Source organism: Scyliorhinus torazame, chromosome 9, assembly GCF_047496885.1.
Source record: "Scyliorhinus torazame isolate Kashiwa2021f chromosome 9, sScyTor2.1, whole genome shotgun sequence".
Classification (NCBI taxonomy): domain Eukaryota; kingdom Metazoa; phylum Chordata; class Chondrichthyes; order Carcharhiniformes; family Scyliorhinidae; genus Scyliorhinus; species Scyliorhinus torazame.
This window is the reverse complement of record NC_092715.1, coordinates 59,820,815-59,845,387: the sequence shown is the minus strand read 5'-3', so window position 1 is coordinate 59,845,387 and position 24,573 is coordinate 59,820,815. Positions and strand designations below refer to the sequence as shown.

Genomic DNA, 24,573 nt, shown 5'->3' with positions numbered 1-24,573 from the left:
GCGCCATATCCCCCATTGGCCAATGGACTAGGAGAGCGAACAGTGCTGACCTTCAAAAACGGAATGAAGAAGCAGCTGGCCGAATTCATGAAGGCGAGGTTGGCACGCTTTCTGTTCGATTACAGAACCACACCCCATACCACGACAGGAGTCGCCTGGCTGAGCAATTGATGGGTGACAACTTGGCATCTAGTTGAAAGGGCTGTTTCCAAATTTGGCGGAGCGGGTGGAGTCCAAACATGAGAATCAAAAAAGGAATCATGATGCTATGGGACCTGAGAAAATGTTCAAGACTGGGGATGCTGTCCACATGCTGAACTTCGGCGAGGACTCCAGCCCAGTACCTAGAAAAAGTCAGCCCGCCTCCGAGGAAGTGATGGTCCAAGCAAGGAAGCACCTGGACCAGTAGGGAGCCTTTTCCCACTAAAAGCTCCGGCATGATTTAACAGAAATTAAACAGAATCCTGTGTCGAGTGCATTTAGCCAGGTGTTTCCCAGTGCTGCCAGTGTGGACGGCGACCCGGCTATTAAACGGGACTCAGCTTCATTTCGGGGCCTTGGTGAGGAATGCCCTGTCGAAGCCGCACTTAGTCCCAGTTCCTGCACTAATGAGCTCCGCTCGCCAATGCAGGATTACAAATGGTGCCTGATCTCTTAAATCCCCCCACCGCGGCCTCCGGAACTCCCCAACATGCCAAAATACCAATGAGGGGAACCTTGAGCCCCCCACACCCTTCCTCATAAGGGCAGAGAACCCCCTAGGCCTGATCCCTGGCGCAGGCAAGAAGCCGCCCAGGCACCTTGGCACTGCTAGCCTGGTGCCATTCCTGCCAGCACCAAGGTGGCACTGCCAGGCTGGCAGGGCCATAGTGCCAGGCTGGCATCAGGGGTGCTAGGGCACCACCCTGCCGAGAGACCCCCCCCTCCCGCCCCCAAGTGTTGGTATGCCTGGTCCACATTGGTGGAGATCATTGCTAAACAACACTTGCTCAGTGTCTCCGAGGCACCTCGGGTAACTCCAGTTATGGCATATTCAAGGGAGCCACTGCACACTTGAATATGCAAGTCTGGATCCCGGCCTCAATGGGCGGGATCCAGATCAGGACGCCTCGCGAGATCTCGTTAGCTCGTGTGAGGCATGGCGAGACTGTTAATTCTCGTCAGAGGCCTTGTTGCATCCAGAGTCGAGCACAAAGAGGCCGGTAGATCACAGCCCACAAATCTGACCCCAGTTGTGGGCGTCCCTGCCACAGGGCTGCAGCCGACGGTGACCCTTTGCCTGTCTCCCACAATAGCGAATGTTGTGTTCTGTGATGTAACCGTTGTAATAGTGTACACAGAACATATCGTGTTTAACTGTAAAGATGATTTGTTAACAAACACATGGAAAAGATAACTAAGGAACTACAGTACAGACGATGGCTGCTAAATTAATTCAGTGAATTCTCCTGGCGCTACCCTAAGTGCGACTGTCTTCTTGTACATCTTACTACCAATTGCTAGGTGTATTGAGTCACATGATAGATCTCTATCACCAGCAGCTGGTTGGAGGTCGCATTACTAACTATATGCAGAGGCATATCACCAGAGTGAAGATGAAGACTCATGTTCTGAATGGGAGTCGAGGAATCAGATTCTCCATAGCCTGACGGCGAAATTGTAATCAGCGATCGAGCGGAGAATGGATATCCACGCCGAATTGGGTCCGGCGCCGGTTTGATGCCGGTCCGCCATGCTCCACCACCTCCAAACTGGCACAATCGTGATTTTAAAAAAAATTTAGGGGCGGAATTCTCCGCAATCGGCGCGATGTCCGCCGACCGGCGCCAAAAACGGCGCGAATCAGTCCGGTTTCGCGCCGCCCCAAAGGTACGGAATCCTCCGCATCTTGAGCGGCCGAGCCCTAACCTTGAGGGGCTAGGCCCGCGGCGGACTGATTTCCGCCCCGCCAGCTGGCGGGAAAGGCCTTTGGTGCCCCGCCAGCTGGCGCGAAACTGACTTTGCCGGGCGGCGCATGTGCGGGAGCGTCAGTGGCCGCTCACGGCATCCCCGCGCATGCGCAGTGGAGGGGGTCTCTTCCGCCTCCGCCATAGTGAAGACCATGGTGAAGGCGGAAGGAAAAGAGTGCCCCCACGGCACAAGCCCGCCCGCAGATCGGTGGGCCCCGATCGCGGGCCAGGCCACCGTGGGGGCACCCCCCAGGGCCAGATCGCCCCGCGCCCCCCCCCAGGACCCCGGAGCCCGCCCGCGGCCTTGTCCCGCCGGTAAGAGAGGTGGTTAAATCCACGCTGGCGGGACAGGCATTCCAGCAGCGGGACTTCAGCCCATCCGGGCCAGAGAATCGCCAGGGGGGGCCCGCCAACCGGTGCCGGAGAATTCGGCAACCGGCGGGGGCGGGATTCACGCCAGCCCCCGGCGATTCTCCGACCCGGCGGGGGGTCCGAGAATCCCGCCCTAGAGTACCCAATTAATTTTTTCCAATTAAAGGGCAATTTAGCGTGGCAAATCCACCTAGCCTGCACATTATTTGGGGTTTGGGGGCGAAACCCACGCAAACACGGCGGGAATGTACAAACTTCACATGGACAGTGACCCAGAGCCGGGATTGAACCTGAGACCTCGCCGTCGTGAGGCCACAGGGCTAACCCACTGCGCCACTGTGCTGCCCTGCATCATTTTGACTTGAAGGCGTTGGAGCATCATCAGCCGGCCCACCTGCGATGCTCTGCCCTCGATGGGCCGAGTTCCCGATTGCGCCAGCCCTGTGTGGTCCCAGCGGTTAGGACCCGGCGTGCCGGCCGCGGTCAGTGTCCAGCGCCGCCACACTCCTCTGGGAGCCGTGCCGCTGGCCGGGTGGATTTCTGCGAGGGCTGGAGGGACTGGTAGGGGGGGTGGCCAAGGCGTGGGCTGTGTGGTCGTGGATAGCGAGTTGGGTTCACGCACGACCGATGCCTTGTGCGTCACGACCGCATGCACGGCCTGGGACACGGCTACTCTCTGGCCGTTCTCGACGCGGGCGGCGGAAGTTCCAGTCCGTGCCGACACTATCCCCTCGCCGGTCCCGGAATCAGTGAAGGGTTTCACGTTGATCTTTTGGTCTTGAAAGACCACACAAGCTCCGTTGATGTCAGCATGTAGGGCTGGATTCTCCGATCACTGACGCCGAAATCTCGTTCAGCGATCGGCCGGAGAATCTATTTTTATGCTGGAATCGGGGTGGCGCCATTTTTCCAATGATCCGCCCCCTCAAAAACGCGTACTCTTCAAAGACGTCACCTGAGGCCCTCCTCGCTGCTCCACCCCCGATGGGCAGAGTCCCCGGCGACGTGGGACATGTGTCCTCACAACTTTCGGATACCACGCGAATACCACTGGACTGTGTCCAGCGCCGCCACTATCAGGGGGATGCTGCATTATCTAAAAAATAATGAGCATTTCTGCTGACAGGAGGGGGGTTTCAGCGGGGGCTGGGGGGACTGGTGGAGGGTGTTCCGGGGCTGGCAAGAGAGTTACAGGGGGTAGTTTTTGGCAGGCCGGGTCCATGTGAGTCCAGCGGCATGCCATACGGCGCGGCTGCCGCAGGCCACTGCAGTGCGCATGCACGGCCATGGACCCAGCCATTCTGCGGCCATAGCCGCAGGTAAAGCCGGGAGCTTTAGGTGGCATGGCTGCTAGTCCCCTACCGGGCGGAGGATTGGTGCGGGGGCAGCGCCAACCTTTTGGTCGTAAGACCAGACGGGTCCTGCGGACATAGCCGCAGAATCGAAGAATCCAGCCCGTAGTCTCAGGAATGGAGAATTCAGCCCCAGGTTTTCCCCTGGTGGCCGGTACTGCTGAAGAATCTGCGTCAGACGCTCTTTGCGGAAGCGAAGGTCGACCTCTGTTTTACACACCCGATCTGGCTCATCTGCTGTGGGCTGTGGCGGAAGAGACCTCATCACCGTGGGAGCATCGGGGATGAAAGTGACTTGAGAGGGGAGGGCTTAATAATGCCCATGAAGACTACGGGGTATTGTCGATTGGTATTCCTGTGGGGTTCGTGGAGTATGGTTCCCGTATTGATCGGATGGAGGCTCGCCCAATAGGCACTCACTGGCGGGACTTTAAAGTGTGTAACCCAGACCCGGACCGGTGTTCCCGATGATCCCAGGCTGGGACACGAGCATTGTACACCATGGCTGCGGGTTCTTTTTGTTTAAGGAATAGACCTGAGCTTTGTGTTAGCCTGGCCTCTACTGGAATTATTACACACCCTTTCCTTTACCCCCTCAAAAAACTCCAAGTTAGATAGACACCACTGATGTTAAACCGACTGGCCTGTAATTGATGGGGGCATACTTACAGCCAATTTCTTTAGATAATGCAGCATTCTTGATGGAGTGAATATCTTGTATTTTACAGTTGCATAATCTGCATACCAGAAATGAATATGAATAAAATATTTATTTGATCAACAGCTTTTTTTTAAAGTCGAAGAAGATCTCTCCCACAGGAAACAAAGTCTATGACATTACTTTTCCATTATTTAAGGTCTGTTAAAGCACCAACCAAAATTATTGCTAAATGCTAAACGCTGATGAACAGCACTGAAAAATAAAATGTTTCCACTTGCTGGGATGTTAGTTTTAGGCCGGTGTTGTGTTTACCTCTGTGAGCCATTTAAAATCTTATATGATTTTATTTTACTTTATCCCACTAAATATTTTGTGAGTTTTTAATGTAACTTGAGAGGGAAACTTTCAAATCCGTTGCGTTTTAGGTCGATTTGAGTTGGAGATGGAGAGTAGAATGTTGACGCTACAGGCCTCTGCTGCCTAAAGTGTAATTGTTTCCGTGCTTGGATGCTGGAACAAGGGAAGTGAATACACAGCAAATGCTGGGAAACTCTCAACAGGCCAGGCAGCATTAATGGAGACAGAAACTTGGTTAATTTTCAGTGAATGTTCATCATTGAGTTTTGAAATGGAAGATCATTGACCTGGAATAACTCTGTTTCCCTCCAAAGATGCTGCCTGACCGCCTGAGCGTTTTCTAAATTTTCAACCTTAATTTAACATTTCCAGGATCACGAGAATTATGCACTGAAATGAAAGCAAAATGCCGCAGCTGCCGGCCGGAAATCTGAAATAAACACAGAAAAGTGCTGAAAAGACATAGCCGGTCTGGCAGTATCTGAGGAGCGAGAAACAGAGTTAATGTTTCGAGTCCAATATGATTCTTCTTCAGAACCCCGGAGTTCCATGGAGTTCTGCTTTTGCAAATAATACCACTGGCTCTGATAGGTGTCTGCAAAAGGCTTTCCATTTATTCTCTCACTGGATGTGGGCATCATTGGCAAGGCCAGCATTTGTCCTTGATCTGAGTGCAGGAATTGCTAGGCCATTTCAGATGGCCGCTCTGAGTCAACCACATTGCTGTGGGTCTGGAGTCACATGCAGGTGTGACCAGGTAAGGGCGGCAGATTTCCTTCCCTAAAGGATAGTAGTGAACCAGGAGGGTCCTTAGGACAATCAATGATGATCACCGTTACTGAAGCTGGCTTTACATTCCACGTGTCTCGCTTTCACCCTTACAACCCAAAAGTGTGCAGGGCAGGTGGATTGGCCACGCTAAATTGCCCCCTAATTGGAAGAAAAAAAAATTGGATACTTTAAAATTTATTTTAAAAAGAAAAAAGACCGTTACGTTCCAGATTTTATTAACTGTACTTAAATTCTTCCAGCTGCCTGGGCAGGATTTGAACCAAGCATTAGCCTGGTCCTCTGGATTACTAGTCCAGTGACACCTTTTTATCCTATCTTATTGCTAAGATCAATATTGAGGACCAACATGCTCCTCTGACTCTCGGCATGACACTCAACCCATTTCCTATGACTTCCTCTGGTGTCAGAATCCAACTTTTTTTTCCCCCACCAGTTGGAGGATAATATTTATTTGTAATGAGATATCCTATCCACTCCTCTAATTAATGAAATTCTTAAACATTAAAGTTAATGTTCATAATGTATTAAGTACTCAGACGGGTAGCACTTAAACCACACAAGGGCAACTATGTATTGGGAACTTGAAGGTGATAAATTTTCGAGCTTAGCGTATAGCTTAATCAAACCTTTCACACATTCAGTATATCCATACAAGGATACTGTGACGTTATAGGAAATGTACAGATGACAAAGGGTTAATGTCATACCATAATTAACCACTAGATGGAGCTAGATGTAGGCCTATATAAAGCACTGACTCAGAGACCGCTGGGAGAGAGCTGGAGAGGAGAGCTAGAGAGAGCAGTGATAGAGAGTTCAGTACAGTATTAGTGTTGAGACTAGTGTAGTTGAGTGTAGATTAGATTATTGTTTACTTTAGGAGTAGGTGGGTGAGCTTAATTTAAGTAGTGCAAATAAATGTTAGCTTTGTTTATTAACATGGCTTCTTGTGGTCTTTGTGAACATTATAACATCCTGAGAACAAGAATCACAAACAGCACCACAGATACATTTATGTATTTGTCTCATTCCTTCTCAAACATAAGCCTACAGGATTGCAGCAGGAAATGAAATTCTTCCCCACTAAATCTGAGAGAAAATGTCTTTGCAAATCAACAAGTGACTGATTTCTGACTGGAAAATGATGACATAAATTGTTCACCGTTGCATTAGAGATATTTAAATTTTTAAAATTAATTTTGCAATTGTCTTGGATTTTTAAATGCTTTCCTTAACAGGAAAAGTTGGACGAGTGTGTGGAAGCAGCGGAAGAAAGGGCAAACAGAACGGAAGAATTTGTGACTGAACTAGAAGATATTTTCAATGTTGTTGAGGTGAGTTATTATGCACACAATGGCAACATTTTCCATTGTGAATTCAGTAACTATATAATACTGGATAACATAAAATTGCACATTAATGCCTCTTCTGCAATGGGACAGCTATAGTACCTTAACAAAACAATAGTTGATATTAATTAATCATTTGCTTCTTTACTCATAAAAAACGCAAATACTATTACTTTTTGTGGCTTTATCCACAATTTAGGGAGCTACATATTTGAACTCTGAGCCCTCATTGTTCATTCACATCATCTTTCCATTAAATGTATTCTCCCACTCATGACATTACACTTACCATTTTGCCCATTCTACAAATCTGTTGGATCCAAATTCTTCCCTGTCAGCAACCAATTTCCTATCAGTGCTCCTCATTTTCATCTGCACCTATATTTTATGATATGTTTAATACACACATTAGCTTTAAATCTCATGTTTAAAAAATTGTTTTCTCAAATTAATCCTTCAAAGCTCTCATTGGAACATTGTTAAGAAACCTATTATTGGTGCTGGTGGCTGTTTGTGGGTAAGAGCATGATGTTTTCACATATGGTCTAGTGCAGTGAGGTTTGTCTGCTGCACTGTACTGCACACAGGATGGTTGAAAAATTCAGGGTGACCAATGAAAAGATTGAGCAATAGACATCAAGTGGAACTTTAGTTTACAGGCCATGGTAGGGGGCTGCATGGTGCCGGGGATCCGGGTTATATCATGGCCCCGGGTCACTGTCCGTGTGGAGTTTGCACATTCTCTCCCTGTGTCTGCGTGGATCTCACCACGATAACCCTAAAAGATGTGCAAGGATAGGTGGATTGGCCACGATAAATGGCTCGTTAATTGGGAAAAAAAGAATTGGGTACTCTAAATTTGAAAAAAAAAAATTGCAAGCCATGGTGATCATCTTGAGGCACCAATTTTCTGTACTAAATGTTAATTAGCCGGGAAGACTGTGTTAGGAGACTGCAGTGCAAATTGAGTGCAGTTGACAATTAAGCATTTACCAAACATAAACATATTAAAAAGGTCAGAAAAAGACAAACTTATCCCACTCACTACATACATCATCAATGCCCCAACTGCCCTCCCTCCACGTCCAGCCACACAATCTTCCATTAGAGGGGGGGAAAGAGATAATTTAGGAACATAAATTGGGAAATTTGTCCACCTCCTCTGAAGGCGGTCAAGCAAGCCTCGGGGGGGGGGGGGGTTGCAGTAACTGTCCAATATAAACTGTCAATAATTGTAGCAAATCATCATCTAGTATTTAAAAGAGTGATGCTCTTGGCTTCAAAACATTTGACCAACATGAATGTATAATCACTGCAAGCTTAGTAACTTACTCTAGACGTCAGTGACTCTATTTGAAAAGCAGAGCCTCGTGGCATTTAACCAATCTCCTCGTATTTTATGTGGCTGCCCCCTAATTATATCCCTATTTACTGACTAATACCACACCCAATTCCTGTTGCCTTCTTCTGAATAATCTTCAACATCTCCATTTCCCCTGCTATGTGGAGGGATCAAAATTGACACAATGACCCAGAATTTGCAAAAGTAATGACCGAGAAACTCCCAGGTTTGCCATTGTCACTCCTTTGAAACTGACAGCAACTTCTGAGGTCGCAAATGCGCACTTAACCGTGGAAATCCACAAGTTGCAGTCAGCGATTCTGCACTTCCCCATCGGGAGCAATGGTGACGTCCCCCTTTAGACACCAATCAAGTAAAAAAAAAATCACTGAGCTGACCAGAATTTGCTCTTTTTCCCAATTAACCTTGCTGTAAAATCCATTGAAAAAGTCATACCTTGTTGAATGAGGTGTTATTGGATTTTTAATGATGCACTAAGTTCATAATAGTTCAAATGTTCACAATGCTCACCCTAAGTAACCCTAGAATACTAATTTAAAATTTGGGGAATATCACGGCCGGCATTCTCCGACCCTGCAACGGGTTGGAGAATCGGCGGCGGGGGGGGGGGGGGGGGGGGGGGGCGTGAGAATTGTGCCACACCAACTCTGGCTCGCCCGCGGGATCGCCGCCGCGCTGGTCGGGGGCCGTTGAAAGCGCGATCCCCCGGTGATTCGACGGGCCGAGTCCCACCGGCTTGGTTACGTATGGCCCACCTGGCGGGACCTCTGTGTTCTGCCTGCGGGGGCCGTCCTGGCGGGGGGATCCAATGCCGGGGGGGGGTGGGGGGGACCTCCATGGTGGCCTGGCCCACGATCGGAGCCTACCGATCGGCAGGCGGGCTAGTTCCGTGGGGGCCTATGTTCCTCCGCCATATTGCCCGGGGGCCGGCGTCGAGACGGGAACCCACGCGCATGCGCGAACCCGCGCTGGTCATGGCAGCGTGCGCGAACCCACGTTGGCTGTGACGCGCCGGCTTTGGGCGCCAGAGCTGACGACACCACTCCGGCGCCGTACTAGCCCCCTAGGAAGGGGTGGATACCTGCCAGTTGAGGCGCGTTGACACCGGAGTGGCTTGCGCCGCTTTTCACGCCAGCGTCGGAACTTGGCCGCGGGATTGGAGAATCCTGCCCCACATTTCTCGATTATGATAAATTACCATTTCAGTTTCTACATTAATCCCATGTATATGTCCCAAATATTCATTTCATTTTGCAAAATTTCAATTAGAAGCTAGAAATTCAGTGCATTCTACTTCCTGGTTTGCTGTATGTGAGAACTCTTCTTTGTGCTTACCCTCCTTGATCAGTTCTATTGGATGCCTGGAGATCTCCTTGAACTGGCACCAAAGTCAACCTGATTTTAGGGAAGGGGAAATACACAGCCCAGAGATTGCTGGACCCTAAGATCCTTGTGCATCCTTCTCTTTCCGATCAGTGGTGAAGCACTGTTATTTTGCTGCTGACTGCAAGATCCAAGCTAGTGTTCTAGATGCGGCCTTCTCTAAGCCATGCATCATCCTTTTAACTTCATCTGATACAGGAGTTTGCTTTACCTGTATCTCAAGATTGGCTGTAGACCTTTTGTTTTGCCAACTGGGAATCCCAGGTTTTTCTCTTCCTGTGGAACCTTTAAGTAGATAACCCTTCATTGTATACACAAGGCTGAAATTGTCCAGTTTAAATCTATTTAATTTCTTCTCTCTTCCTTTCTTTTTAACTGAAGTTGACAAACTCATCTTGATACAATAATTGAATATGTACTTGCTGATTCTTTGGGAAATTTTGGGTGGCATGGTGAGGCACACTACATTGAATAAGCAACAAACATCATTCTAGGCAAGGAAGGAACTTGGGACAATTTCATTAATGATTATTTCTCTGGCAATAACAGGAGAACTGTACCAAGGAAGAAAGATGTCTTGAGGAGGAGCATGAGGAAGTAATGAAGTTGCTGCTGTCACAGTACACAGAAATGTCACAGGTCCTGGAAGAGGAGAAGAAAATGAAACTGGAGCATTTGTATGACCAGATGGCACATTATCGATGTGGTATTGATTCTGCAAAGGAAGCTGTTGAGAAGGCGAAGACGTGTTTCCAGCTCGATGACATAACATTCCTAAAGGTATGTTTACAGATACTTCTTCATATTGCTAATACAATAATATTATACAGGACCAAGATGAGGGAGCTTCATATTTAACCTTTAAGAAATCAAATTGTGCAGAGCTATAAATTTTGAATTTTTCTCTCACAAAGCATGAGATAGATGCCCCAATAATATTCGAAGACAATAGCTGGAATTCTCTGGTCGTTGCGATTCACTTTCCTGCCGGCAGTGCACCCTCGCCCGCGGTTTCCCGGGGGTTACAATGGAAAACCCCACCTTCAGGCAGAGGGAATATAGAATCCCGCCGCCAACAAATGGCCGAGAAACATGCGGCTGGGGGACCGCCCACTATTAGAAATATGTTGTTTGCTGTGAATAAAACTCAGTGCTGAAAAAAGTAAAGCGGGAGATGGTTTAAAGATTGCCATAATTTATTCTGCCTTGACTTCACATTAGTCCTGATGTATACTAATTGCCAACAGATTTATATCTACTTATTAATTGTTGTTGTTACATGATTGCATGCACCAGGAAATTAGAATTTATCATTCATTAATATTTATGAAAAGTAGCAACATGTATATCATTATTGTCCACCCCCTCCAATCAGTCATGCAAGTAAAATGTGTACTTAAGTATGAACAGCAATTTATTGATTAAAGTCACCATTATAAACTCAGCGCATTTTGCATTTTAATTAAGTTGTTGATTTTAACCAACTTTGCTGATCTAGCCCAGTTCACTGTTCAGCAGGTAGACCATGGCTTTATTTGATCTTTACCTGATGTGCCTGGCACTGCCTTCTCTATCACTATTGCAGATGAGCAAAGCAGCTGAGGCACAGTGTCTGGGTGGGATCCAACTTGAACCGGTCAGATTCAATGCTCGGACGAGGTGCTTGACCATAAACTTCCGTCAAATATCCCTATCTCTATTTGTATGCCTTCAGACAACTTAAATTTATTCACTGTCAATTCTGACTGTAGCCTCTGATATAACATTATCCTCCATTGCCAATTTGACATTTCCTACATTACTATTTTAATATTGAAATAACGTGCCTAAAGGCCTCTTGTAGCTATCTTCACAAGAATATATAGAGCCTGAAAGTAACCGTTGACGCCTGTAATGCTGATGCATATTGGGAGCCAATTCCCACATTACATGACACCTAGTGCGTGTCATACAGGCTCTGTGTGGGAAAGGTCTCCTCATTTGTTTATCCGTGAGCTTCAACAGGAAGGATCTGCTGCCAGTAGCTGTAGTGTCTGTTTGCAGGCATTTCTTGGCATATATTGTATTTAATGTTGATTTGTTCAGCTCCATTGAACCTACTTGAACCTACAGTCAGCTTCTTAAAGCTGGACCTATGTTGCCTCCATGCTTTTTAGATGTGCCGCTCTTTACTAGGCGATGGTGCCAATATCCCCCTCTCAGTGTGTTGTGTAAAAGCAAAAGTCTTTCATTTATATATCACATTTTAAAAAATATATTTTTCATTAGGTTTTTTTTAACAATAAGTAACACGAAAATTGGTACAAAATGGGTACAAGACAGAGCAAGAGTTATTGCCAGAAAAATACACACCATACAGTATGGAATAAATTCGGAACAGGGCACTTGAGGACCCAGAGCCTCTAGAATAAATGCCGGATCAATCCAACAATAGATTAACACAGTGAGTTGGGAAAGAGGGCAATATCATATGAATACAGAAGGATAACAATTCAGGTTGCACACCCTAAAGTATTGTGATTCAGGCTGGCACGGTAGCACAGTGGTTAGCACTGTTGCTTCACAGCACCAGGGTCCCAGGTTCGATTTGTGCTTGGGTCACTGTCTGTGCAGAGTCTGCACATTCTCCCCGTGTCTGCGTGGGTTTCCTCCGGGTGCTCCGGTTTCCTCCCACAGTCCAAAGATGTGCAGGTTCGGTGGATTGACTATTCTAAATTGCTCTTAGTGTCCAAACTAAAAGCTTAGGTGGGGTTACGGGGATAGGAAGGAAGTGTGGGCTTAGGTAGGGTGCTCTTTCCAGGGCCGGTGCAGACTCAATGGGCCGAATGGCCTCCTTCTGCACTGTAAATTCTAGGATTCTACGATTAAGAAAACATTAAATGAATTTGATTGAATTGGATTGAGTTAGCTCATGGAAAGCCCTACAGGAGCAAGTCAGCCAAAGTGGAGCCTATGAATTTAAGATGGGGTTCCCATACTTTACGGAATGCATCAGATTTAGAACGGAGTACAGATGTCAAGAATTGTGTGGGGATGCATTCCATAATCAGCCTATGTCAGTTTTGGATAGAAGGATATTTGTCACTAATCCACAAGCATAGGATATTCTTATGAGCAGCAGTCAGGATATTGTGTAGCCTTTTTTCATTAGAATCGATGGCTCTCTCATCTGGGAAACCCAGTATCAGGAACACAGGATTAGACTCTCAAAAATCCTCTCCGAAACACCTGACCAATCTTGGTACAGGCCCATACACAATTCATATAGGCCCCCTTGACTACCAGGGACTTTAGGCACTTTAGGGATACAGCAGAATCGACGCTGTATCTAAGACTAGGCGCAATAGGAAGACGGTCTCGTCCATTTTATTACAAACCAAAATTTTACTTACATAGTCCCATACGTTACCCCGTGTCTCCTCATTAGTATTGATTGCTAAGTCTTTTTCCCATGACTGCAAGGCATTCAATGTGGTAATGCAGGATCCTTCCTAATCTAATCCAGTCGATTTCGGCGGCGTGAGAGCAGCTGGTTAGTCAGTTTCAGCGGGAGCATTGCGGAAGGAGGTTGCTGGGAGGTAAGTCAACCTTTAAAAGCACTTCTCTTTGCAGGGGCAGGCCAGTCGATTTCGGCGGGAGTGGAGCTGGCTGGTTAGTCAGTTTCAGCGGGAGCATTGCGGAAGGAGGTTGCTGGGAGGTAAGTCAACCTTTAAAAGCACTTCTCTTTGCAGGGGCAGGCCAGTCGATTTCGGCGGCGTGAGAGCAGCTGGTTAGTCAGTTTCAGCGGGAGCATTGCGGAAGGAGGTTGCTGGGAGGTAAGTCAACCTTTAAAAGCACTTCTCTTTGCAGGGGCAGGCCAGTCGATTTCGGCGGCGTGAGAGCAGCTGGTTAGTCAGTTTCAGCGGGAGCATTGCGGAAGGAGGTTGCTGGGAGGTAAGTCAACCTTTAAAAGCACTTCTCTTTGCAGGGGCAGGCCAGTCGATTTCGGCGGCGTGAGAGCAGCTGGTTAGTCAGTTTCAGCGGGAGCATTGCGGAAGGAGGTTGCTGGGAGGTAAGTCAACCTTTAAAAGCACTTCTCTTTGCAGGGGCAGGCCAGTCGATTTCGGCGGCGTGAGAGCAGCTGGTTAGTCAGTTTCAGCGGGAGCATTGCGGAAGGAGGTTGCTGGGAGGTAAGTCAACCTTTAAAAGCACTTCTCTTTGCAGGGGCAGGCCAGTCGATTTCGGCGGGAGTGGAGCTGGCTGGTTAGTCAATTTCAGCAGGAGCTGAGAATTTTTCTTTTTTTTTAAAATTAGTTTTTTAGGCGGGATCAGGAAGTCGACCCGCGGACGTCTGGGAAGACCCTCCCCAATAAATTCTGGTGGAATCTTAGATGAGAGGCCAGTTGATGTAGCCTGATATTTAGGAGACCCAACCCTCCCTGAGCTCCTGGTAATTGAAGCTTAACAAATTTGAGGCGAAATTTATTTTTGTTCCAGATGAATGTACTAATCATTCCGTTAATTTCCTTAATGACTCTAGCCGATAACAATATGGGCAGCAGCTGCAGGGGCCCAACAATCTGAGCAACTCATTAATTTTAATTAGGGCTGCCTAACCAAGAATTCAGTAGAGCTGACCACCGAGCAAGGTCCCACCTTATGGTCACAATCAGCTGTGGAAAGTTGGCCCCATACAACTTCTAAATGAGGGGGTAATTGAAACTCCCAGGTTTTATATCCCGGCGGAACCACCTAAAGGGGAAGTTAGCAACAGGACGTGGCTTACCCCTCAAACACTCACATAGCCTCGGACACAGGAAGGTTGATCACATAACCAGAGAAAGTACTAAATCTATCTATCACTCCACTCATGGCGGTGACCAGGGTTCAACACAAACAGCAGCACGTCATCTGCATAAAGCCTGATCTTGTGCTGTTCTACCGCACACTCTAATCCCGATAATGGAGGATCTGATCTAATGGATTCCACTTGTGGCTCAATGGCCAACAAGGGGGAGAGCGGACCACCCCAGCGTCCCTCTCAGAAGCCCAAAGTTCGTCGACTTCCTATAACATAGAACAGTACAGCACAGAACAGGCCCTTCGGCCCTCGATGTTGCGCCGAGCTTTGTCCAAAACCAAGATCAAGCTATCCCACTCCCTGTCATTCTGGTGTGCTCCATGTGCCTATCCAATAACCGCTTGAAAGTTCCTAAAGTGTCTGACTCCACTATCACAGCAGGCAGTCCATTCCACACTCTAACCACTCCCTGAGTAAAGAACCTACCTCTGACATCCCTCCCATATCTCCCACCCCGAACCTTATAGTTATGCCCCTTTGTAACAGCTACATCCACCCGAGGAAGTAGTCTCTGAACGTCCACTCTATCTATCCCCCTCATCATCTTATAAAGCTCTATTAAGTCGCCTCTCATCCTCCTTCGCTCCAATGAGAAAAGCCCTAGCTCCCTCAACCTTTCCTCATAAGACCTACCCTCCAATCCAGGCAGCATCCTGGTAAATCTCCTTTGCACCCTTTCCAATGCTTCCACATCCTTCCTATAATGAGGTGACCAGAACTGCACACAATACTCCAAATGTCTCACCAGGGTCCTGTACAGTTCATAGATTATCATAGATTATCATAGAATTTACAGTGCAGAAGGAGGCCATTCGGCCCATCGAGTCTGCACCGGCTCTTGGAAAGAGCACCCTACCCAAGGTCCACACCTCCACCCCATCCCCATAACCCAGTAACCCCACCATACACTAAGGGCAATTTTGGACACTATGGGCAATTTAGCATGGCCAATCCACCTAACCCGCACATCTTTGGACTGTGGGAGGAAACCGGAGCACCCGGAGGAAACCCCCGCACACACGGGGAGGATGTGCAGACTCCGCACAGACAGTGACCCAAGCCGGAATCGAACCTGGGATCCTGGAGCTGTGAAGCATTTGTGCTATCCACAATGCTACCGTGCTGCCCAATAGTTGCAGCATAACCCCACGGCTCTTAAACTCAAGCCCCCTGTTAATAAACGCTAACACACTATAGGCCTTCTTCACGGCTTTATCCACTTGAGTGGCAACGTTCCGAGATCTGTGGACATGAACCCCAAGATCTCTCTGTTCCTCCACATTCCTCAGAACCCTGCCGTTGACCCTGTAATCCGCATTCAAATTTGTTCTATCAAAATGAATCACCTTGCACTTATCAGGGTTAAACTCCATCCGCCATTTTTCAGCCCAGCTCTGCATCCTATCAATGCCTCTTTGCAGCCTACAACAGCCCTCCACCTCATCCACTGCTCCACCAATCTTGGTATCATCAGCAAATTTACTGACCCACCCTTCAGCCCCCTCCTCCAAGTCATTTATAAAAATCACAAATAGCAGAGGACCCAGCACTGATCTCTGTGGTACACCGCTGGTAACTGGTTTGCAGTCTGAAAATTTTCCATACACCACCACCCTCTGTCTTCTATGTGATAGCCAGTTACTTATCCAATTAGCCAAATTTCCCTCTATCCCACACCTCCTTACTTTCTTCATAAGCCGACCATGGGGAACCTGATCAAATGCCTTACTGAAATCCATGTATATGACATCAACTGCTCTACCTTCATCTACACACTTAGTTACCTCCTCAAAGAATTCAATCAAATTTGTGAGGCAAGACTTAACCTTCACGAATCCGTGTTGACTATCCCGGATTAATCCTATCCCTCAGGACCCTTTCCATTAACTTACCGACCATCGAAGTAAGACTAACTGGCATATAATTACTAGGGTCATTCCTATTCCCTTTCTTGAACAGAGGAACAACATTCGCCATTCTCCAGTCCTCTGGCACTATCCCCGTGGACAGTGAGGACCCAAAGATCAAAGCAATCTCATCCCTTGGCCTCCCAAAGAATCCTAGGATATATTCCATCTGGTCCAGGGGACGTGTCGACCCGCAGGTTTTTCAAAAAATTTTAAATTGTTAATTCATCTTCATCAGAACATCTATCTCCTCCAGCCTACCTGCCTGTATCACACTTTCATCTCAAAAGCATTAGCCCCTCTCCTCGGTGAACACTGAAGAAAAGTATTCATTCAATGCCTCCTATCTCTTCTGACTCCATGCACAAGTTCCCACTACTGTCCTTGACCGGCCCTAACCTCACCCTGGTCATTCTTTTATTTCTCACATAAGATTAAAAAGCATTGGGGTTTTCCTTGATCCGACCCACCAACGACTTCTCATGCCCCCTCCTAGCTCTCCTAAGCCCCTTTTTTAGCTCATTCCTTGCTACCTTGTAACCCTCAAGCGACCCAACTGAACCTTGTTTTCTCATCCTTCCATACGCTTCCTTTTTCCTCCTGACAAGACGTTCAACCTCTTTTGTGAACCATGATTCCCTCACACGGCCATTTCCTCCCTGCCTGACAGGGACATGCCTATCAAGGACACGCAGTATTTGTTCCTTGAACAAGCTCCACTTTTCATTTGTGCCTTTCCCTGACAGTTTCTCTTCCCATCTTATGCTCCCTAATTCTTGCCTAATCGCATCATAATTACCCCTCCCCTAATTATAAACCTTGCCCTGCCGTATGGCCCTATCCCTCTCCATTGCAATAGTGAAAGACACCGAATTGTGGTCACTATCTCCAAAGTGCTCTCCCACAAACAAATCTAACACTTGGCCCGGTTCATTACCCAGTACAAAATCCAATGTGGCCCCACCTCTTGTCGGCCTATCAACATATTGTGTCAGGAAACCCTCCTGCACACACTGTACAAAAATTGCCCCGACCGAACTGTTCGACCTATAGAGGTTCCAATCAATATTTGGAAAGTTAAAGTCACCCATGACAACTACCCTGAGACCTCCACACCTATCCATAATCTGCTTTGCAATTTCTTCCTCCACATCTCTATTACTATTTGGGGGCCTATAGAAAACTCCTAACAACGTGACCGCTCCTTTCCTATTTCTAACTTCAGCCCATATTGCCTCAGTAGGCAGATCCACCTCGAACTGCCTTTCTGCAGCCGTTAAACTATCCTTGATTAACAATGCTACTCCTCCACCTCTTTTACCACCTTCCCTACTCTTACTGAAACATCTATACCCCGGAACTTCCAACAACCATTCCTGTCCCTGTTCTAATCATGTCTCCGTAATGGCCACAACATCATAGTTCCAAGTACCAATCCACGCCCCAAGTTCACCTACTTTATTCTGGATGCCCCTTGCATTAAAGTAGACACACTTCAACCCACCTTCCTGCCTGCCGGTACACTCCTGCGACTTTGATACCCTCCTCAGTACCTCACTACTCTCAACACTGGCTTCTGGACTACAGCTCATTTTCCCATCCTGACAAATTAGTTTAACCCCCCCCCCCCGAAGAGCTGTAGCAAATTTCCCTCCCAGGATATTGGTGCCCCTCTGGTTCAGGGGCAAACATTCCTGTCTGTACAGGTCCCACATTCCCCAGAATGTGCTCCAATTATCCATGTAACTGAAACCCTCCGTCCTACACCATCCTTGCAGCCACGTGTTTATCTTCACTCTCTTCCTGTTCCTCAACTCGCTAGCACGTGGCACCGGCAACAAACCAGAGATGACAACACGGTTTGTCCTGGCTCTCAGCTTCCACCCTAGCTCCCTAAATTCTTGTTTTAAATCCCCGTCCCTACTCTTACCTATGTCGTTGGTACCGATGTGTACCACGACTTGTGACTGTTCCCCCTCCCCTTTAAGGATTCTGAAAACACAGTCCGAGACGTCACGGACCCTGGCACACGGGAGGCAACATACCATCCTTGAGTCTCTTTCGTTGCCACAAAACCGTCTATCTGTCCCTCTAACTATCGAGTTCCCAATACCTATTGCTCTCCTGCTCTCCCTCCTTCCCTTCTGAGCCACAGGGACGGACTCAGTGATGGAGATCTGGTCACCGTGGCTTATCCCTGGTAAGTCGTACCCCACACCAGCATCCAAAGTGGTATACTTGTTACTAATGGGAACAACCACGGGGGATTCCTGTACTGCCTGCTTCCTCCCAGCCCCTCTCACCATCACCCATCTATCTTCATTCTTCGGAGTAACTACATCCCTGAAGCTACTATCTATGACCACCTCTGCCTCCCGAATGATCCGAAGTTCATCCAGACCCAGCTCCTTAACGCGGTTTCTGAGGAGCAGGAGATGGTTGCATTTCCCACAGGTGAAATCAGCAGGGACACTGACTGCGTCCCTCAAACATTCTGCAGGAGGAACATTGCACTGCCTTCCCTTCTATCCCCCTAGATAACTTGTGGTAAAAACAAGAAAAAGAAAGAGCTTACCTGATATTCACTCACCCACTTAGGTTTGAGAAGATGGAAGTATGGGGGACACTACAAATGTAGTGTCTCGGGTTTAGCAACCGCCCAACTTAAATAGAGATAATAATAAAACACTTAACCAGCAACCACTGCGACTCCCGGCTGTCTCTCCTCTCGCGTTGTTTTCACTCCCCCGACTGACTCTCCTCTCGCGCTGTTTTCAATGTCCTGGCTGTCTCTCCTCTCGTGCTGTTTTCACTCTCCCGATTGTCTCTCCTCTCGCGCTGTTTTAAATGTCCCGACTGTCTCTCCTCTCGCGCTGTTTTCAATGTCCCGACTGTCTCTCCTCTCGCGCTGTTTTAAATGTCCCGACTGTGTCTCCTCTCGCGCTTTTTTCAATGTCCTGGCTGTCTCTCCTCTCGCGCTGTTTTCACTCTCCCGGCAGTCTCTCCACTCGCGCTGTTTTCAATGGCCCGGCTGTCTCTCCTCTCGCGCTGTTTTCACTCTCCCGGCTGTCTCTCCTCTCGCTCTGTTTTCAATGGCCCGGCTGTCTCTCCTCTTGCGCTGTTTTCAATGTCCCGACTGTTTCTCCTCTCGCGCTGTTTTCACTCTCCCGGCTGTCTCTCCACTCGCGTTGTTTTCACTCTCCCGGCTGTCTCTCCTCTCGCGCTGTTTTCACTCTCCCGGTTGTCTCTCCTCTTGCGCTGTTTTCACTGTCCCGGCTGTCTCTCCTCTCGCGCTGTTTTCACTCTCCCGACTGTCTCTCCTCTCGCGCTGTTTTCACTCTCCCGGCTGTCTCTCCTCTCGCGCTGTTTTCACTCTCCCGGTTGTCTCTCCTCTCGCGCTGTTTTCAATGTCCCGACTGTTTCTCCTCTCGCGCTGTTTTCACTCTCCCGACTGTCTCTCCTCTCGCGCTGTTTTCACTCTCCCGACTGTCTCTCCTCTCGCGCTGTTTTCACTCTCCCGGTTGTCTCTCCTCTCGCGCTGTTTTCACTCTCCCGACTGTCTCTCCTCTCGCGCTGTTTTCATTGTCCCGGCTGTCCCTCCTCTCGCGCTGTTTTCACTCTCCCGACTGTCTCTCCTCTCGCGCTGTTTTCATTGTCCCGGCTGTCTCTCCTCTCGCGCTGTTTTCACTCTCCCGGCTGTCTCTCCTCTCGCGCTGTTTTCATTGTCCCGGCTGTCTCTCCTCTCGCGCTGTTTTCACTCTCCCGGCTGTCTCTCCTCTCGTGCTGTTTTCAATCTCCCGGTTGTCACTCCTCTCGCGCTGTTTTCACTCTCCCGGTTGTCTCTCACCTCGTGCTGTTTTCAATGTCCCGACTGTTTCTCCTCTCGCACTGTTTTCACTCGCCCGGCTGTCTCTCCTCTCGCGTTGTTTTCACTCCCCCGGCTGTCTCTCCTCTCGCGCTGTTTTCACTCCCCCGACTGTCTCTCCTCTCGAGCTGTTTTCACTCTCCCGACTGTCTCTCCTCTCGCGCTGTTTTCACTCTCCTGACTGTCTCTCCTCTCGCGCTGTTTTCACTCTCCCGACTGTCTCTCCTCTCGCGCTGTTTTCACTCTCCCGGCTGTCTCTCCTCTCGCGCTGTTTTCACTCTCCCGGTTGTCTCTCCTCTCGCGCTGTTTTCAATGTCCCGACTGTTTCTCCTCTCGCGCTGTTTTCACTCTCCCGACTGTCTCTCCTCTCGCGCTGTTTTCATTGTCCCGGCTGTCTCTCCTCTCGCGCTGTTTTCACTCTCCCGGCTGTCTCTCCTCTCGCGCTGTTTTCAATGTCCCGACTGTTTCTCCTCTCGCGCTGTTTTCACTCTCCCGGCTGTCTCTCCTTTCACGCTGTTTTCACTCCCCCGGCTATCTCTCCTCTCGTGCTGTTTTCAATCTCCCGGTTGTCTCTCCTCTCGCGCTGTTTTCACTCTCCCGGTTGTCTCTCATCTCGCGCTGTTTTCAATGTCCCGACTGTTTCTCCTCTCGCACTGTTTTCACTCTCCCGGCTGTCTCTCCTCTCGCGTTGTTTTCACCCTCCCGACTGTCTCTCCTCTCGTGCTGTTTTCACGCTCCCGGCTGTCTCTCCTCTCACGCTGTTTTCACTCTCCCGACTGTCTCTCCTCTCGCGTTGTTTTCACTCTCCCGGCTGTGTCTCCTCTCGCGCTGTTTTCACTCGCCCGGCTGTCTCTCCTCTCGCGTTGTTTTCACTCCCCCGGCTGTCTCTCCTCTCACGCTGTTTTCACTCCCCCGACTGTCTCTCCTCTCGCGCTGTTTTCACTCCCCCGGCTGTCTCTCCTCCCGCGCTGTTTTCACTCTCCCGGCTGTCTCTCCTCTCGAGCTGTTTTCACTCTCCCGACTGTCTCTCCTCTCGCGCTGTTTTCACTCTCCCGACTGTCTCTCCTCTCGCGCTGTTTTCACTCTCCCGGCTGTCTCTCCTCTCGCGCTGTTTTCACTCTCCCGGCTGTCTCTCCCCTTGCACTGTTTTCACTCTCCCGGCTGTCTCTCCCCTTGCACTGTTTTCACTGTCCCGACTGTCTCTCCTCTCACGCTGTTTTCACTCTCCCGACTGTCTCTCCTCTCGCGCTGTTTTCACTGTCCCGGCTGTCTCTCCTCTCGCGCTGTTTTCACTCTCCCGACTGTCTCTCCTCTCGCGCTGTTTTCACTCTCCCGGCTGTCTCTCCTCTCGCGCTGTTTTCACTCTCCCGACTATCTCTCCTCTTGCGCTGATTTCACTCTCCCGGCTGTCTCTCCTCTCGCGCTGTTTTCACTCTCCCGACTGTCTCTCCTCTCGCGCTGTTTTCACTCTCCTGACTGTCTCTCCTCTCGCGCTGTTTTCACTCTCCCGACTGTCTCGCCTCTCGCGCTGCTTTCAATGTCCCGACTGTCTCTCCTCTCGCGCTGTTTACACTCTCCCGGCTGTCTCTCCTCTCGCGTTGTTTTCACCCTCCCGACTGTCTCTCCTCTCGCGCTGTTTTCACGCTCCCGGCTGTCTCTCCTCTCGCGCTGTTTTCACTCTCCCGACTGTCTCTCCTCTCGCGTTGTTTTCACTCTCCCGGCTGTGTCTCCTCTCGCGCTGTTTTCACTGTCCCGGCTGTCTCTCCTCTCGCGCTGTTTTCACTCTCCCGACTGTCTCTCCTCTCGCGCTGTTTTCACTCTCCCGGCTGTCTCTCCTCTCGCGCTGTTTTCACTCTCCCGGTTGTATCTCCTCTCGCGCTGTTTTCAATGTCCCGACTGTTTCTCCTCTCGCGCTGTTTTCACTCTCCCGACTGTCTCTCCTCTCGCGCTGTTTTCATTGTCCCGGCTGTCTCTCCTCTCGCGCTGTTTTCACTCTCCCGGCTGTCTCTCCTCTCGCGCTGTTTTCAATGTCCCGACTGTTTCTCCTCTCGCGCTGTTCTCACTCTCCCGGCTGTCTCTCCTCTCACGCTGTTTTCACTCCCCCGGCTATCTCTCCTCTCGTGCTGTTTTCAATCTCCCGGTTGTCTCTCCTCTCGCGCTGTTTTCACTCTCCCGGTTGTCTCTCATCTCGCGCTGTTTTCAATGTCCCGACTGTTTCTCCTCTCGCACTGTTTTCACTCTCCCGGCTGTCTCTCCTCTCGCGTTGTTTTCACCCTCCCGACTGTCTCTCCTCTCGCGCTGTTTTCACGCTCCCGGCTGTCTCTCCTCTCACGCTGTTTTCACTCTCCCGACTGTCTCTCCTCTCGCGTTGTTTTCACTCTCCCGGCTGTGTCTCCTCTCGCGCTGTTTTCACTGTCCCGGCTGTCTCTCCTCTCCGCTGTTTTCACTCTCCCGACTGTCTCTCCTCTCGCGCTGTTTTCACTCTCCCGACTGTCTCTCCTCTCGCACTGTTTTCACTCGCCCGGCTGTCTCTCCTCTCGCGTTGTTTTCACTCCCCCGGCTGTCTCTCCTCTCGCGCTGTTTTCACTCCCCCGACTGTCTCTCCTCTCGCGCTGTTTTCACTCCCCCGGCTGTCTCTCCTCCCGCGCTGTTTTCACTCTCCCGGCTGTCTCTCCTCTCGAGCTGTTTTCACTCTCCCGACTGTCTCTCCTCTCGCGCAGTTTTCACTCTCCTGACTGTCTCTCCTCTCGCGCTGTTTTCACTCTCCCGGCTGTCTCTCCTCTCGCGCTGTTTTCACTCTCCCGGCTGTCTCTCCCCTTGCACTGTTTTCACTCTCCCGGCTGTCTCTCCCCTTGCACTGTTTTCACTGTCCCGACTGTCTCTCCTCTCACGCTGTTTTCACTCTCCCGACTGTCTCTCCTCTCGCGTTGTTTTCACTCTCCCGGCTGTCTCTCCTCTCGCGCTGTTTTCACTCTCCCGGCTGTCTCTCCTCTCGCGCTGTTTTCACTCTCCCGACTGTCTCTCCTCTCGCGCTGTTTTCACTCTCCCGGCTGTCTGTCCTCTCGCGCTGTTTTCACTCTCCCGGCTGTCTCTCCTCTCGCGCTGTTTTCACTCTCCCGGCTGTCTCTCCTCTCGCGCTGTTTTCACTCTCCCGGCTGTCTCTCCTCTCGCGTTGTTTTCGCTCTCCCGACTGTCTCTCCTCTCGCGCTGTTTTCACTCTCCCGGCTGTCTCTCCTCTCGCGCTGTTTTCACTCTCCCGACTGTCTCTCCTCTCGCGCTGTTTTCACTCTCCTGACTGTTTCTCCTCTCGCGCTGTTTTCACTCTCCCGACTGTCTCGCCTCTCGCGCTGCTTTCAATGTCCCGACTGTCTCTCCTCTCGCGCTGTTTACACTCTCCCGGCTGTCTCTCCTCTCGCGTTGTTTTCACCCTCCCGACTGTCTCTCCTCTCGCGCTGTTTTCACGCTCCCGGCTGTCTCTCCTCTCGCGTTGTTTTCACCCTCCCGACTGTCTCTCCTCTCGCGCTGTTTTCACTCTCCCGACTGTCTCTCCTCTTGCGCTGTTTTCACGCTCCCGGCTGTCTCTCCTCTCGCGCTGTTTTCACTCTCCCGGCTGTCTCTCCTCTCGCGTTGTTTTCACCCTCCCGACTGTCTCTCCTCTCGCGCTGCTTTCAATGTCCTGACTGTCTCTCCTCTTGCGCTGTTTTCACTCTCCCGGCTGTCTCTCCTCTCGCGTTGTTTTCACTGTCCCGGCTGTCTCTCCTCAAGCGCTGTTTTCAATGTCCCGACTGTTTCTCCTCTCGCGCTGTTTTCACTCCCCCGGCTGTCTCTCCTCTCGCGCTGCTTTCAATGTCCGGACTGTCTCTCCTCTCGCGCTGTTTTCACTCTCCCGGTTGTCTCTCCTCTTGCGCTGTTTTCACTCTCCCGACTGTCTCTCCTCTCGCGCTGTTTTCACTCCCCCGGCTGTCTCTCCTCTCGCGCTGCTTTCAATGTCCCGACTGTCTCTCCTCTTGCGCTGTTTTCACTCTCCCGGCTGTCTCTCCTCTCGCGCTGTTTTCACTCTCCCGGTTGTCTCTCCTCTTGCGCTGTTTTCACTCTCCCGACTGTCTCTCCTCTCGCGCTGTTTTCACTCTCCCGACTGTCTCTCCTCTCGGTTTTCACTCCCCCGACTGTCTCTCCTCTCGCGCTGTTTTCACTCTCCCGACTGTCTCTCCTCTCGCGCTGTTTTCACTCTCCCTACTGTCTCTCCTCTCGCGCTGTTTTCACTCCCCGGCTGTCTCGCCTCTCGCGCTGCTTGCAATGTACCGACTGTCTCTCCTCTCGCGCTGTTTTCACTCTCCCGATGTCTCTCCTCTCGCGCTGTTTTCACTCTCCCGACTGTCTCGC

General features: G+C 49.8%; 1 protein-coding gene across 1 annotated transcript in view; it reads left to right on the top strand.

Moving 5' to 3' along the window:
- LOC140429234 (uncharacterized) overlaps positions 1–24,573 on the top strand; it is a 188,588-nt gene that overhangs the window by 72,431 nt on the left and 91,584 nt on the right. The window contains exons 3-4 of the mRNA XM_072515986.1: positions 6,722–6,817; positions 10,128–10,358. Of these exons, the coding sequence (XP_072372087.1) occupies positions 6,722–6,817; positions 10,128–10,358 (327 nt within the window). The remainder of the gene's footprint in view (positions 1–6,721; positions 6,818–10,127; positions 10,359–24,573) is intronic.